The 16735-nt window shown below is 43.8% G+C and overlaps 2 protein-coding genes across 2 annotated transcripts in view; one reads left to right on the forward strand and one right to left on the reverse strand.

Annotated features, from left to right (window-relative positions):
- The window catches only part of COL4A4 (collagen type IV alpha 4 chain), a 126012-nt gene extending 113501 nt beyond the window's left edge, over nucleotides 1-12511 (reverse strand). The window contains 2 exon segments of the mRNA XM_025463268.3: nucleotides 10577-10694; nucleotides 12386-12511. The gene's annotated coding sequence lies outside the window, so the exon portion shown is untranslated.
- Nucleotides 12512-12962: 451 nt separating this feature from the next.
- Nucleotides 12963-16735, forward strand: part of COL4A3 (collagen type IV alpha 3 chain) — a 130473-nt gene continuing 126700 nt past the window's right edge. Inside the window, 1 exon segment of the mRNA XM_025463271.3 lies at nucleotides 12963-13060. Within this exon segment, the coding sequence (XP_025319056.3) occupies nucleotides 12974-13060 (87 nt within the window). The 5' untranslated portion in view covers nucleotides 12963-12973.

The following is a 16735-nucleotide window of genomic DNA, read 5'->3' on the forward strand; positions in this document are numbered from 1 at the left end:
TAGGATAGGGAAGAACGGGGGATGAAGGAGGAAGGATGCCTCAGGAAGAGCTCTGAGACACAGTCATACGTTCAAAGGCTGGGACAGGTCAAGGTGAAAGACAAGTCTGAATTTGGAGAAAATAGTTATCCTCAGTAATCATAAAAAGAGGGAGGAAAATGCAAAAAGAGAAAGAAGGATGATCTATAACAGGAGAATGAAAAGCTAGCTCATTCCCAAGAGCTGCCCAGTTTCTGATGCAGACTTTTATACAGTCTGTTCCCTTGACCTGAGCAAACTGACCTATCCAGCCAAGTCTGATGAAAAGCATTGCCCCATCTCTACAGCTGGTCCCCAGGCTGTGACACCCCAACTGAAAGCTCTCTTCGAGGTTCCCCTGGAAGTTGAACTTAAGAACCCTGGACCTTCTACACCAGCCTCATTCAACAATCCAAGTAAGGTCCCCAGGCTCTTTCCCAGCCTGTATTTCTTTCAGTCATTTCTAGCTTGTGTATTCAGCAAACGTCACTAGCCTCTCTTCCTCCAACTCCCTGAGCTGATTTTTTTCTTTCACTTCTTTATGAAAGTTCCTGGACTCTAATTCCCCTAGGACTTCTTAGGAGCCTCTGCTCGATGTTTTCCAAATACTATGTCTGGGAACAAGATCTGAGATCTTCCAAATCATTATTTCTACTATGAGGAATTTGTTTTCTCTGCAACCCAATCTTGAAAAGAAATACACCCTGCTTGGGTTCTCATCGATTGGGGGATGGGGGCGGGCAAGGGCCAAGATTAGAGGACCAGATAGCAGGAGACTGAGTATTAGAACCTTTCAGTAACAAAAAAGTCGTATAAGTATAATGTCTTTTCTTTTCCCAAGGAACATTAAGTCTTTGAGCTCTATTTAATAATATTTTTGTTCTTTCAGCGAAATAACTTCCTATTAATGTCTACATGTTCTTCCCTTTGACCTTCTGATACTTGAGCTATCTGAAGACTCTCTTTTCAAGGCAAAAAATTTTTTGTGTAGTCTGAACACCTATTTGCATACCTTTATCTTTCCAAAATAGAATTCCTAAAGGCTCATCTTCACAAAGAAATAAGCAAAGGGCCTCAAAGGATAGAAGGGTAGTGCTCCTGGAAAAAGACTGACATGCTCTGTCCACCTGGGTGGCTGGACATCTCCTTTTGAGGCTTCCACTTTCCCTAGAAGAGATGACCTGTCCTTTCCCCAACACTCAAGCAGGTTATTTGGTTTCAGTCTTTTGAACACTCCAAATTCTTGGGTTGACTCTACCTGCAGACTTTCAAAGAGTTCACGTTGGTTTGAGTTTTTTAGAAAAAGCAGTCAATCTCAATAAATATCACAAGGCTTTGGAAGCAGGTGATGAATCTGGGTGGTCCATGGACCACTGGAATGTGGTTGGAGCTCCATATTCTCTGAGAAGTGACATGGAAAAACTTTGAGAATTACTCAAGTAAATTCTTGAGAATGACTCAGGTCCAACTTGACCAGAATGCTGCTGGAATATGACCAAGCCCGCCTCCACCTTGCCCTCCCTCCAGGTTCAGCTGGATTGTTTGAGAGTACTACAGAGTCCTCAGTTGACCTTAGAGTTCAGTCCAGAACCAACTGGACCATATCTCAGCAAACTATCTGCCAACATAGGCTTTTATTATCATTTTCTCCTTGAGAACTCCTCTCAATATCAACAGAAAAGTTGACAATAACCATAAAAATGTCACCACTTGGAAATCACATGGAGGTGATATATGTTCCAAAAATATACAATTGATTTTCAAACCAGATGGGCCCTTTACCTCCAGGTTAAGAATGACATTCTTGACTCAGAATGGTGTATCCCTTGCCAAAAATACTAATCGCCCAGGTTGCTTTGGTCTGTGATTTTCCCCTCGGGTAGGACTGGAGTGACTCTATATGAATTCTCTGGAACTTTCAGACCTCTGGGAACTGCCTTTGTGTTGAACTCTGGAAGTAACACCCTATGATCCCAGCAGGCAGGGCCCACCCATACTGTAAGGCTGACATTTGCCTTCAGGGACTTCTCCCTCCCTGCATAGATTTGCTCTGCCTTCTCCTGGTACCATGTGCTCTCATGGTTCAGGATAAAAGCAGGCTCTGGAGTTAGAAAGACTTGTGTTCAGGTCTTGAACACTTAGCAGTATAACTGACCAGGTACATAACTCCTCTGACTTCTCAACATGTGAAATTAATCCCAGAGAGAATTATATGAGTCTAAATTAGCACCTAGCATGGTGCCTGGCATGTGGTAGTGGCTCAAGAAATTTGTCTCCTTACCAAATTCCTTGTAGGAGAAAAAGTTCCCATATATAATATATTAGAAAAGGGTTAGGAGGGCAGCCCCGGTGCCTTAGCGGTTTAGTGCTGCCGTCAGCCTGGGGTGTGATCCTGGAGACCTGGGATCGAGTCCCACATTGGGCTCCCTGCATGGAGCTTGCTTCTCCCTCTGCCTGTGTCTCTGCCTCTATCTCTATCTCTGTCTCTCTCTCTCTCTCTCTCTCTCTGTGTCTCATGAATAAATAAATAAAATATTTAAAAAAAAGAAAGAAAAGAAAAAGGTTAGGAAATCAGGAGCTGGAGCAAGCCTGGGCAGAACTCAGAAAGAGGGCAAGCTTGATCTGAGGGGGGACAGAAAGATCTGGGGAAATGAAAAGAGGAATAAGCCATGACAGTTCCTGCTAAAGTATCTTTTATTTTTTTAAAGATTTTATTTATTTACTCATGATAGACATAGAGAGAGAGAGAAAGAGAGGCAGAGACACAGGCAGAGGGAGAAGCAGGCTCCATGCCAGGAGCCCGACGCGGGACTCGATCCCAGGACTCCAGGACCGCACCCCGGGCCAAAGGCAGGTGCCAAACTACTGAGCCACCCAGGGATCCCCCTAAAGTATCTTTTAAATATGAGGAGAGAGAAATTACAGAGGGGGATGAATCTCTAGTTAGCAGACAACACAGAGTTAATGCAAGTTGACTCTGAGAAGACACCAGGAAGAGGTTGGCATTTGGTCTTATCAACTAAAAAAGCCAGCTCCTTCTGTTGTCATGGCAGCTACTGCTCTTCCCCACCTCCACCCCAACCCCACTACTCACACACTGACACACACTTGTCTTAGACTTCTCTTCTTCTGCCTTCTTTTCCTTCCTCCTCTTCTCCATCATCACCACCATCATCACTGTCACCACCATAAGAAAGTATAGTGAGCAGCATTTCTAGAGGGCCACCTAGATGCTAAGCACTGCTGAGGGCTTAACACAGATCTGCAATCTTCACAATCCCCCTAGCAGGTAAGCAATATGATTACTTCTTTTTATAAGTAAGTCACACAGACAGTAAGTGACACACCCAGGATTCAAACTCCAAAGCTTTCCTGGGCTTTACAGATCTACTGACCTTATAGCTCCAAAATTCATGAAAATTCCTGGGTGAGCTTCAGGGATTCATGTCTGGGAAGAACAACTCTAGCCTCCAATAGAGCAGCAGCAGCAGAGGCAGTTGATTCTGAATGCAATGGTGCACTATGATACAGAGATATTTGTTTCCTGTGAATCCCAGAAAACTTGAATTCTTGTAGGAAGGTCTTTATGTTTGGAATTCAAATCTGGAAACTCCTAGAGGACAGCTGAAGATCTCAAAAGGCACCATTTCTAACTAAAATATAGAGAAGTCAAATATTCAAGGGGAAAGGAGAGAAAAGGAGTGGGAAATATCAGAGAGGGTGACAAAACATAAGGGACTCCTAACTCTGGGAAACGAGCAAGGGGTAGTGGAAGGTGAGGTGGGCAGGGGGTTGGGGTGACTGGGTGATGGGGACTGAGGGGAGCACTTGATGGGATGAGCACTGGGTGTTAGACTATATGTGGGCAAATCGAAATCCAATAAAAAATATACAAAACAAAAAACAAAAAACAAATATTCGAGCATTTAATGCAGGTATATAGGCAAAAAAAAGGAAGAAGGAGGAAGTAGAAGGAGGAAGAAGAAGGAGAAGGAGAAGAAGGAGAAGGAGAAGGAGAAGAAGGAGAAGGAGAAAGAAGAAAGAAGAAAGAAGAAAGAAGAAAGAAGAAAGAAGAAGAAGAAGATGATGATGATACACCTGTCTGGCTCAGTGGTTAAGCGCCTGCCTTTGGCCCAGGTCATGATCCTGGAGCCGCAGGATCGAGTCCCACATCGGGCTCCCCATAGGAAGCCTGCTTCTCCTCTGCCTATGTCTCTGCCTCTCTCTGTGTGTCTTTCATGAATAAATAAATAAAATCTTAAAAAAAAAAAAGATTTCACAAAATTGCCCAAATGAATTTGCAAGTTAAACAGAAATACTGGAGTGAGCATGCAATTGGCTCCAAGGCAGGAGGAAAGCTTTGTCTTGGTGGAAAGGAGCACAGTATTCACTAAACTCTTAGGCCTTTTCTGAAGAGAGCTTAACTACCTCCCTTTCCTGTAACTACATTCTTGTCTTCTGTCCAGTGTCCATCTGTCTTGCTCTTGGTAGGAGCTGGCTCCTAGAAAATTAGAATCTCCTATTGGGTCTCTCCCTTTGGGCAAGTTCTGGAACTAGACTCCTCTAGGAATGCTTCTGCCACTCTGGAACCTAATAAACATCTCAAGGGCATCCCTCAAACCTGAGCTTCAGAGCTAGGCCATCCCATACTCTTCTACAGACCATAAGAATACATTCAGTGTTTCAGTGTGGACATTATGCATTAATAAATAATAGTGCAAAGCCAAGCCAATGTGCTGAGTATTGGAGGAGGATGACATGTGGGCAGAGTGGCCGAGGCAATTAACAGCTGGAAGTTTCACAAAACCATATGGAATTCCAAAGTTAAAGTAAGAGTGTCTCTCTCTGTTCTAAAATTTGAAAGTGAGATTTTTTTTTTGAAACTTAACAAATTAAGGATAGGAAGAGGTCTACATGAGGTTTTTAAAACAAAAGCATGTGGAAAAAATAAAATAATATGTAGAATCTTGACTATATACAAAAATTACAAGATCTGTAAATTCAAATCCACTAAAAATGTAACAATGTTTAAATCTGGAGTGATTTTCAGTTGACTTCCCTGGCATTAACCAAAGTGTTTTGTTAATTTTTTTTTTTTGGAATAAACTCCATAAGTATTTTTTGTACAACATAAATAAGTACCTATGATTTTGTTCATTTAAGAAATATTTATCCATCTCCCATTTGGTATCAAATATCACACTAGGCACTGTAGATACTAAAATGAATTAGATTTACTTGAAGGAATTCAATACTACTTTGAAGTGCATTGGAAAACATTAAAGATGTATATTGTAATCACTAAAGTAATCACTAAAACTAATGCTGAAAGATGTAACTGCAAGCCAATGAAAAATTAAAATGGGATACCAAAAAAATGAATAACACAGAAGAAGACCAAAGAGAAGGAAAGGGACAAAAAATAGATGAGACAGATCTAAAAGAAATGGAGAAATGGCAGACCTAAATATAGCCATATCAACTACTTGTTGATACAGACTAGAAATTCCTATTAAAAGGCGAAGATTGTCATGCTGAATTTGAAAAAGAGAAAAAAGCCAACTATATGCTGTAAGATACACTAAATAAAAAGTCACAAATAGATTGAAAGCAAAGGCTAGAAAAAGATATCCACACAACACATAAGAAAGACTGGCTATGCCAACAGCACATAAAATAGATTTGAATACACAGTAATGATAAAAAAGTTAATGTGCCAGAAAGCTCTAAGTATTATAAATATGAGCTTCATAGCAGAATTTCAAAATACCTAGAGCAAAACTAAAAGAAGATATAGCTAAATTCTCAAACATAGTTAGAGACTAACACTTCTCTTGGTAATTGACAGAACAAGGTAGAAAGTATCAGTCAAGACACAGAAGACTTGAACAACAGCATCAAGCATCCTGCTCTAATTTATATATAAAACACCATACCCAACAATTGCAGAATATGTATTTTTCTAAATGGATGTAGTGTGTTCATCAAGATAGACCATATCCCGAAGTATAAAACTAGTCTCGAAAGATTTCAAAAGACTAAGATCTTGTGGATCATTGTATTACAATTCAACCATAAACCATCCAGGAAATTTCCAAATATTTGGAAATTGACACACTCCAAATAACCCATGGGTGAAAGGCAATATTTTGAACTGAATGATAATGAAAACAGCACATCAAAATGTGTGAGATATAACTTACCCAGCCCAGAGAAAGAAAATATATCTATAAATGTTCATATTAGGAAAGAAGAAAAGTCTAAAGTCAATGATCTAAGTCTCTATTTAGAAAACTATGAAAAGAAGAAAAAAATTAATCCTGAAGTAAAGGCTAAGAAAAAATAAAGGTAGAAAAAGAACTCCATAAGACAGGAAGCATCCAAGCAATAGAGCAAAATGAAAGAAATTCTAAGTTGGTTCTTCAGTTTTTTTGAAAAGAAAAATAAAATTGATCTACTTGAGAAATTACCAACGTCAGAAAAGACAAAGAGGAAAACATTACAGATCTACAGGTATTAAAAAGATCATTACAGAATCTTCTGAAAAATCATATACCAATAAATTTGACAATGTATAAAAATGAACACACTTCATGAAAGATGAAAATTATCAAAACTGACACAAGAAGCAATAGAAAATCTGAATAGCCCTATATCAATTAAATTCATGATTGATTATTTGAGTCATTCAGAACCTTCAGCTGGATTCACCAGTGAATGCTATCAATAGTTAAGGAAGAAATGATGACAATTCTTCACATACTTTTACAGAAAATATAAGAGGGAAATGCTGGGCAACTCATTTTATGAGGCTAGTATTACTCAGATGCCAAACAGACAAGGACATTACAAGAAAACTACAGATCGATATCCCTCATGAACATAGACACAACTCTCCTCAAATCCACATATACAGAAGGTCAAATTATCTAGAAGAGCATAATCTAGCTTCTAAAACAACAACGACAAAGTTGTAGAACTTCTATATACCCTGATTTCAAGACTTGCTCTAAAGCTGTAGTAAAAAGGAAATGTGGTATTGGTGAAAGTAGAGACAGGTACATCAGGGAAACAAACAAACAAAAGACCCAAATATAGAAGATTAATTTATTTTCTATGATGATGTTAAGACAATTTAGCAGAGAAAGAGTAGCCTTTTCAGTAAATGGTGCCGGAACAACTGGATATCCACACAGAAAGGAAAATTTAAAATAGATCCTTGCTTCATACCATACCGCTGAATTAACTTAGGATCATTGACTTAGATCATAAAAATATTACAGAAGAAGAAAACAGGTGAAATCTTTGTAAGCTTAAGTGAAGATTATGGAGTAACAAGAAAAGTATAAACCAAAAAAAGAAAAAGTTGATAAATTGGGCTTCATCAAAAGAAAGACATTTGCTTTCCAAAGGATATCACTAAGGAAATGAAAAGACAAGCCACAGAATGGGAGAAAATATTCACAGTAAATATATCTGGCAGGGATACTGTATCCAGAATACAGAAATAATGGTTATAAATCAACAGTAAGAAGAGAAATAATCAGTGTTTTTAAAATGAAGATTAGAGGTGCCTGGGTGGCTCAGTTGGTTAAAGCATCTGTCTTTGGCTCAGGTCATGATCTCAGGGTCCTGGGATAAAGCCCCATGTCAGGCTCCCTGCTTAGTGGGGAGTCTGTCTCCTTCTCCCTCTCCCTCCATGATCTCTCTCTCTCTCTCTCTCACTCTCACTCTCTCTCAAATAAAGAAAATCTTAAAAAAATAAAAAATAAAATGAAGAATAGATTTGAACAGACACCTCGCAGAAGACGTACTATGAATTGTTTACAAGTACATGAAAAGACGTTCAACATCACTAGTCATCAGGCAAATGAAAAGCACATTAACATACCACTTTATAACCATCAGAATAAGATTTAAGGGGATCCCTGGATGGCTCAGTGGTTTAGGACCTGCCTTCGGCCCAGGACATGATCCTGGAGTCCTGGGATCAAGTCCCATGTCGGGCTTCCTGCATGGAGCCTGCTTCTCCCTCTGCCTCTGTGTGTGTGTGTGTGTGTCTCTCTCATGAATAAATAAATAAAATCTTTAAAAAAAAAAAGAATAAGATTTAAAATAATGCACCACAAATATATGGAGGAACTGAAATTCTCATACATTCCCAGTGAGAATGTAGAACGATACAACTTCTTTGGAAAACAGTTTCTTTTATATTTAAACATACATCAAGCCATTTCGCTTTTGGGTATAATAAATTCAAGAGAACTGGAAATATGCGTCCCATACAAAAACACTCACGGGAGCTCTATTTGTAATAGCCCCCAAACTGGAAACAAATCAAATATCCAACCACTGGTAAGTGGCATTTTAAAAGCTGATATCTATACAGTGGAATCCGACTCAGCAACAGAAACAAACTGCTGTTACACATGACATGGATGGATCTCAACATCATTCTGCTGAGTCAAAGAAGCCAGACACAAAAGGGCACATACTGTTTGATTCCATTTATATAAAATTCTAGAAAATGCCAAGTAATCTAGAGTGACAGAAAGCAGATCAATGTTTGCCTGGGCACGGGAGTAGAGAGACATGGACTGGGGCAGGAAATGAGAGAAAAGCTCTGTATCATGATCGTGTTGTTGGTTTCACAGGATGATTGCACCTTGAACTGTGTACCTTAAATAGGTACTGCTCTTCGTACAAAAATGCCAGGGCAGTAAATTAATTTTTCGTGCTGCATTTATGTTTAAAAAGAATCACTCTCTGTACCTGCCCTCGAAAGGCTTTTGTAACAGAAAAGTAACATGCGGTACCAAAAAAGTTGATTTTGGACCATGCTGTTCTAAGAAGTGTGAAATTAGCTGTAAGTAGACAAAGAAGGGTTTCTGGAAGCTTTAAAATAAGCAAGTGGTATGATGTATATGCTGGGCATCACTAACATTCACCAAATATTTCCAGCTCTCTCTCTAGGCAAGAGGTAGACTTTAATTCCCCATCACTCACAAAATGAAGTGTAGCCAATGAAATGTGAGTGTATATGCAGTATGTGTCACCTCCAGGTGGAAACTTTTAGCACAGCTTCTGAGTTGGCACATTCTCTTTTCCTTCCGAGAAGATCAGAGAACGTGTTGTATGGAAATTTCTTGTAGGTTCCTGAGTGGCTAGGATAAGCAGGGCATCCTCCCCTTTCTTACCAGCCCCCCCCCACACACACACACTGTGATGAATATGTAATGTAAATGGGGAGAAGAAATCTTGTTCCCATAAGCCTCTGAAATTAAGAGATCGCTTTTAAGTGCTCCAAAAGCAATCCGTCTTTTCCCACACAATGTGCAATTTTAAGTGGAACTCGGATAATGTTTTAGAAGATGGTTTCAGAGGATTAGCTAGAAGGCTGCCTTCATCCATAGATGATGAGTGTAGCACTAGGTGGTGTGAATCCTGAGGAAATTGGTTACGTCATTCAACTTTTTTAACAACAGTAAAGAACACCAAAAAGACCCCTGCCCTTGTGGGGCTTCCACTCACATGTAGGGAAGCAGACATCCCCCCTTTAAGCCCTGCGTAGAAAATAGACATATCGTGATTATGAAACAGGGCCAAAATAATAATATCGGGCTTGTTAGAGGCAATGGTTACTTCACTTTGTTCAAAACCCTCATCTGCCATCAGTGTAAAAAGTAGAGATCTCTGTGTGCTTGACACATACAAAAAGAACCATCCCTGTCTTCCTTTTGCTTTATCATATTTAAAGAACCAACAGTTGAAAAATCAACTCTCTTGACCCCAAGAGTATTTTTTAAAAAACGGAATCCTGGTTTACTGACACCACCTAGTGAGTGTACCAAACTTTTTTTTTTTTTTTTTTGAGTGTACGGCTTTCCTTTTTTTTTTTTTTTTTTTTTTTTTAAATTGAAGTATAGTTGACCTAGAATATTACATTAATTTCAGGTATACAGTGCGGTACCAGAGGGGAATACATGTATGTGGTGGGGAGGTGAGGAACAGGAGGTGAAATCTGGCTTTTAGACAAGCCACTTCTCAAAGCTTAATGTGAGGAAGAATCAGCTGGAGACCTTGGTGTATGCAGGCTCTGATTCAACGCATCTGGGGTCGTACCTGAAACTCTGCATTTCTAACCAGCTCTCCAGAATGCCAGAGCTTCTAGTAGCAAGGTTCCAGATGCCTTAGCAGTTGGTTGACCTCAGGGGAGTGAGTGAGGTGTGCTTGGCCATTGCCCCTTTCTTACTGAACTGAGAAGAGCATGTTTACCTGGTGCCACCATTTCTCATCAGGTTCACCCTATTTTCCTTTTCTGCAGTTGAAGAGTCAGATCCCAATATATGATTTGTGAAGACCCTGGACAAAAGGGCTTCTCATGCATTATTGCACTGGATTCCTGCAACTCCTTGAGGTGACTACTATGATTATGCCCATTTTACAATAGAGAAAACCCCAGACCGGAAAGGTTAGCTCATACTAGTACGTGTGGAAAGGATTCAGAATCCACAAACTACCCCAGAGACCAAGCTCTTGGCCACTGCTTTCTCCTTACCGTATTTATATCACAGGGGTCTTTCCTGCTCTGTTGCAGCATCAGAAGTGTCCCTCAGTGGACTGCAGCCTCCCAAAGTGAATGAAGCCAAGTCTGATCTTCTGTCAAAATGACCTGGCTTCGGGAACAAGCAATTAAAAAACAAAATTGAGAAATCTTCTGGAATTCAGCAAAAAGAAAGAGTAGTTAGCACTAGCTTCGAGGGTTTTTTGTGGGTTTTTCCCCCCCTAGGGAAAATGTCAGTCCATGCAATATTATCATACTTGGAATTCTTGGACATTTTTATTTCATCAACCGATCACCTGATGTCCTATCTAACAAGAGTGACAGGAGAAGGTTCCATAAGATCCTTTCCTGTCAATAGAGAGAAGCTACTATGTACCACACTTCAACATTTGTAGCCTGGGCACAAGTAAGTCTTCACAGAGTGTTTAATATGTATCCTTTTGATTTTTTTCTACAAAGAGGAGACCTTAAGTCAATTCAGCTAACTGAAATATGCATGTAAAACAGTAGTTCTCAAACTTGGTTGCCCATGGGCATCTCCCGGGGAGCTTCACAACACACCTGAGTCCTATCACTGGAAAGTCTGACGTGATTGGCTTGGGATGAATTGGGTGTCAGGATTTTTAGAGGCTCCTTAGGGGATCCTGGTGGCACAGCCACAGTTGGCAAATCGCTGGCATGAAAAACAGAGAGAAGACAGTAAAATTCACTCTCCAGCCCCCCAAAGGGGGAGAGAGACATCTTCATTCACTGTCAGGGTTTTGTCTATCTACATGGCAACATAGGTCTCAAATAATAATAGACCCTATTCTGATTGCAAGTCAGTGGTTCTCCACAATCAGTGACCAAACCACACACTTCGCACATGGTGTTTGATGATAACTGCTGTAGATGTCAGCAAATGCTGCTCCAAAGCAGGGGTTCCTAACGTGGAGAGGCAACTCAGGTGGCCTGTGAACCTGTCTGGTAACAAAAAAAGTCAACGTCTCTTTTGGCTAACCCTGCCTGGAAGCGCAGCGTTTCCTGCACTGGCAGATCCTGAGAGTGCACCCACTGCTGTTTCCCTGTCACCACGACTTTGAGATTACAGGTGTGTGATCCATCTGTTGCTAGATGTGGGTATTTCGGGCGATAACAATGTTGCACACCTGTCGCCCTATCATGACTTTAACTCTCTGATAACTATTCCAGGTAAAACCGATTCCGATGTAATGGTATTTTGTGTATCTAATGACACGGTTCTGAAGAGGGGTCAAAATGCTTCCCCAGAACCAACGTGGTGAGTGAGAGCGGCCCAAGCAAGGGCAGGAGGTAGGGCCCTGACAAGCCGGATCCTGCACGCCCGCCCCCGCCCCCGCCTCCGCGAAGGGGGCGACCCCCCCCCGCCCCGCACTGGACAGAGCTGGCTCTGGGTTTCCTCTTCACTTCCGCAGATAAGCTTCACCCTGAAAGGCCAGTTCAGCGCAGCAGAGAATAGGATGCGCTTTCTCTTTCCCCTGAGCTGCCTCTTGCTCTTGGCATCCCGCAGCGCCCGGACTGCCAGGCTGGTAATTCGAGCCTCCAAATTAATCAAAACGCAGCGCCCAGTTCAAGCCCGGGCGGGCACACAAGCCCGGGAGCCAGACAAGCTCTCCTCTGGTGACCCCGGGACCCCAACTCCCCACCCCGCGCGCCCCACTCTCAGCTGCCACCGCCCCGTGCCCTACCCCAGGCAGGTGCCACCTGCCTCGTCCCGGGGAAGGGGGGGGGGGGGCAGGGGCAGCGATTGCCCAGCCCCGGGGTGGTGGAGGGGGAGCGGCTTACCTCTGGGGACACCCGCCGCTCCGGAACCGCAGGGTCGCAGGTCGCAGCCCGCGCGTCCCGCTCCGCCGGGGCCAGATCCACGCGCGGCTGCGAGGCCGGTGCGCGCGCGCTCAGCGCCCAGGGCGGCGGCGGGTGGAGCGGGAGCGGGGAGCGGGGAGCGGGAGCGGGAGCCGGAGCCGGAGCCGGAGCCGGAGCCGGAGCCGGGAGCGGGCTGGGCCGCCCGAGTGCCGCCGCCCCGCGCGCCGCCCGCTTAATCTGGGCACGGCCGCTGGCCACTCCCCCCGCGCGCCCCCGGGCTCCCCACCCCGACCCGCGCCCCGGCCCCGCGCAGCCTCCTCGCCCGCTGGGCACGCTGCCCGGGGCGCCGGACTCGGCCTGCTGAGGGGATGGGCGGGACCCGGCCGCGTCTGCCCTCCCCCGGAGCCGCCGCGGGAGCCCCCGGTGGGCAGGGACGCGCGGCGCCGCGGAGCCCTACAAAACCCGCCCCGGGCGGGCCGGCCAGGCGAGCTTCACAGCCAGGCTCCCCGGCCCGCGTCGCGCCAGCCTGCGGGTCACTGGGCACCGCGGCGCGGTCGGCGGGCGCCCACCATGCGCCCCGGGACGGCGCCCCGGCCGCCCGCGCTGCTGCTGCCGCTCGTGCTCGTGCTCCTGGCGGCGGCGCCCACGACGGGCAAGGTGAGTGCCGGGCGCCGCGACATCCAGCCCCGCGCCCGGGGCACGCGCCGGCCCCCACCCCACCCCACCCCACCCCACCCCACCCCCACCCCCTCCCCGGGGCGCAGTCCTTGGGCTCCTGCCCGGGCCGTGCGAGCCAACGGGCTCCTCGCGGGCGCCGGTGCGAGCAAGCGGGCAAGTCCGGGGACAGGTGGAGGGCGCCGGAGGAAGGCTGGTGGAAGCGGAGAGGAGCAGGCTTGGCTGGTTCCCTAGGTGTCAGCGATGCTGGGGGAGGGCCTCCAGAGGTGGGTGGGTGGGTGATGGATGGATGGATGGATGGATGGATGGATGGATGGATGGGTAGATGGATGGATGGGTAGATGGATGGATGGGTAGATGGATGGGTAGATGGATGGATGGGTAGATGGATGGATGGGTAGATGGATGGATGGGTAGATGATAGATGGATGGGTAGATGGATGGATAGATGAATGGATAGATAGATGGAAGGATAGATGGATGGATGGACAGATGGATGGATGGACAGATGGATGGATGGATAGAGGGATAGATGGATGGATAGATAGGTAGATAATGGCTAGGGATGAGAACACTAGCTACAGAGACATGCAGTGTGGCACATTGGTGGAATCAGAGCAGGCAGCGTGGCCTGGCAGAAAGCACAGAAGGCTGGGGGAGTCCCAGCTTTGACATTTCCTAAATGTCACCTCACACCGAACTCTGAGCTCTCTGGGGCTCGGTTTCCCCCTTGTCAAAACTCGCACTCCAGTGTCCTGTCGCTATTGTTGTGAAAAGCTTAATGCCATCGCCGAAAACTTGTTGGCGCCTTAGCAATAAAACTCCTGTTTGGATGAATTAAGCAATCCGTCACTTTGACTTTGATTCATCATTTGAGAGATCCCAGATTCATTTAAATGCACTCCGTATTTCTTATTCTTGCCATCAAAAAGAAGTTGGGTGTCCTCCAAACTATTATGAGTCCTAGTTGACTTATTGATTTGAACTTGTGAGAGTCGAATTTAACTTGTCAGATGCCTTCTGCGATTTTTACACTTAAAAAGTTAATTTGGGTGATAATGCAGCACAAGTTTCATTTCCAAGGATGAGCAGTTTTATAACTTCCTGATGGAGGTTATGACAAGTCAATAGTCATATAAATATGTATTACAGGTAAAGTTCTTTAGAATCTATGGGCACATGCAATCTAAGTACTTTTTCTTTTAAATTAAAACATGGAAGATGAAGCTAAAACCCTCTTTGAGCATCTTCGTACCTATCCCTCTCCCCATCTAATAACAAAGGTCCTCCACTCACCACTTCATGTTTCTTTCTGGACATTTTCTATGCACATATATGTACACACATATAGGCCCACAAACAACATGGGATTTTGTTGGTGTTTTTAAACATAACTGATATCATGCTATATGCATCCCTTTGCAACCTACAGATCTGTCCCTGTTAGTATGTAAGATAAATTCACCTCTTTTTCTTTTTGTCCTGTTGCATGGTTTTCCACAGTATATGAATATGCCAAAGTTAATTGAGCCATCCCCCTGTCAATTCACATTTATATTGAGTGTTTTACATTCTAAGAGATTTTGTAACCCATGTAATCTCTTCATGTAGCCGGTTCTAACAAAAATGCGCTTTGCATAGACTAGGAATGCCCAACCCAATACTTCTGGGCATGGTAAAGTAAACTCATCCCAGTCCGTGTAGATTGTCTGCTATCTTTAATCCAGGAGCAAATAAATACAACAAGCAAAAAACCTGAAGAAAGTGTATGTTGTGGGAAGGCCTGGGACAGAGGTCCCAAGCAGGGTTTATACATCCTTCTAGACTCCAAAGAAGAGGAGAGACAGGGGAAGGGTGGACAAAGAGGGGGTATGGAGAGATCAGCCTGAAAAAGTGATGCTCTGTGATCATGCAATCTCTAATTATACCAAATTTTAATTATATCATCATATTCCCTTATTACTCTTTAAATGTAAAATTTTTTGTCTTGTGTTTGGCCAAATCTTGATGAGTTCTTGCTGATAATACAATTAATCCGTTTGTATTATTTTTATCATGGCTTGAAGTAAGAACTAGCATTTCCATTGCACCTGCTGAATTATATAAAAAGTGTCATTAGAAACCATGAAGTGTGTGTAGAGAAAACGAATCCTAGATTAACTGGTCACCGGTGGACATGGTGCCAGCATGGCTTCCTCCACAGGGCAACTCTGGCATTGGGCAGGGCACTAGACCTCTCTGAGCCTCAGATTTCTCATCTGTAAAATGAGGGAGTTGAAAGCCCTGGTAGCCCAGCAGGAGAGATAATGAGTCAGGCCATGGGGTAGAGGCCAGTCTTTAGGGCCAACCATTTACTGGCATTCTAGAATTCAACTCAGTAACTGCCAGAATTCCTGCTTTCTTCAGGAGAGAAGTGGGGAGGGGGAAGTTTCAATCTCTCAAACTCTAGATGTTAGCCAATAAGTCAAAACTTTACAAAACGCACAGTGTTTTTGGTAAAGGGCTGAACAAACACAGGGCCTAATAGTGTATTAGTGCCGGCTAAATTTAGCCTTTGGTCCATCATACTTATCATCTTGGGGCTGCATGAATTAAGAACATATTTTGCTCTAAATTTCTGCAATTTTACTTTAGCAGCTTCTCAAGACAGGGGGATAGTAGTGGTGATGCCCCCACATTGTGAGTGCAGAGTGGAACTGTCCACCCACACAATTTGTTCTAAAGTGGCCTGCGTGAAATCCCTCTGTGGCTCCGCGATGACACATCCAGTTCCAGGCCTGGCAGTCCAGGGCATCCTGGGGCTTGTCGCCCTTCCCAGGCCCAGCCCATCAGTTTGAAACTGGGAGGCACATTGCTGTTGCCTCAGGCCATTGACCTGGCAGATGGGCTAGAGAGAGCTCCTTCTCTGGTATGGGCAGCAGGTGAGGTTCATGGTTTGAGATGAGGCTTGTTCTTCTTTCTGCCATCAAATTCCAGACAGAGCAGAAATGCCACAAGCCAAATATCAGGAGCTGGATAACAGCTGCATTTAGGAAGGATGCTTCCCCGACTGATTGCATTTTTTATTGCATTTTTAAATTGCAAAAAGAAAGTTGAATTGGGAAACGTTCCACACAAACAAGAAGTCCCATAACAGTAGCGTTAAGTAACGTAAGAGTAATGTCTCTCCCTTTAGGGATTAAAGTCACACAAATGTTCTTTGCCCCCCTCTTCCGAGCATGGATTTGTATCTACACATTCTGTGTGTGTGTGTGTGTGTGTTAGTCACTATGAAAAATAAATATTATTGTTTTGTGGTTCCTCAAATGCAATGAATGGTTTCACATTAATAGGTACCTTTTGGAGCTTGCTTGCATCACTCAATATTATGGTTTTGGATTTCATCCATGTTGACACATATAGATGTGATTCATGCATATACATATGGATGTGATAGCTGCTGCATAGCATCCAGTTATGTAAATAAAGCACAGTTTATTTTTCCATCCCCCTAAACACAGGAAATTGGTTTCCATGGTCTTGTTTCACCAGGTTGGAATGTAACATCTTTGTCTAGGTACCATTGTGACAACTGGATTTGGAATTCCTAGTAGAAGTCAAAGAGGGCTATGAGAGAAAGCATATATTAAATTGTATCAGGAATTGTCAAATGGACCC

The sequence above is a fragment of the Canis lupus genome, chromosome 25 (genome assembly GCF_003254725.2).
Source record: "Canis lupus dingo isolate Sandy chromosome 25, ASM325472v2, whole genome shotgun sequence".
Classification (NCBI taxonomy): Eukaryota; Metazoa; Chordata; class Mammalia; order Carnivora; family Canidae; genus Canis; species Canis lupus.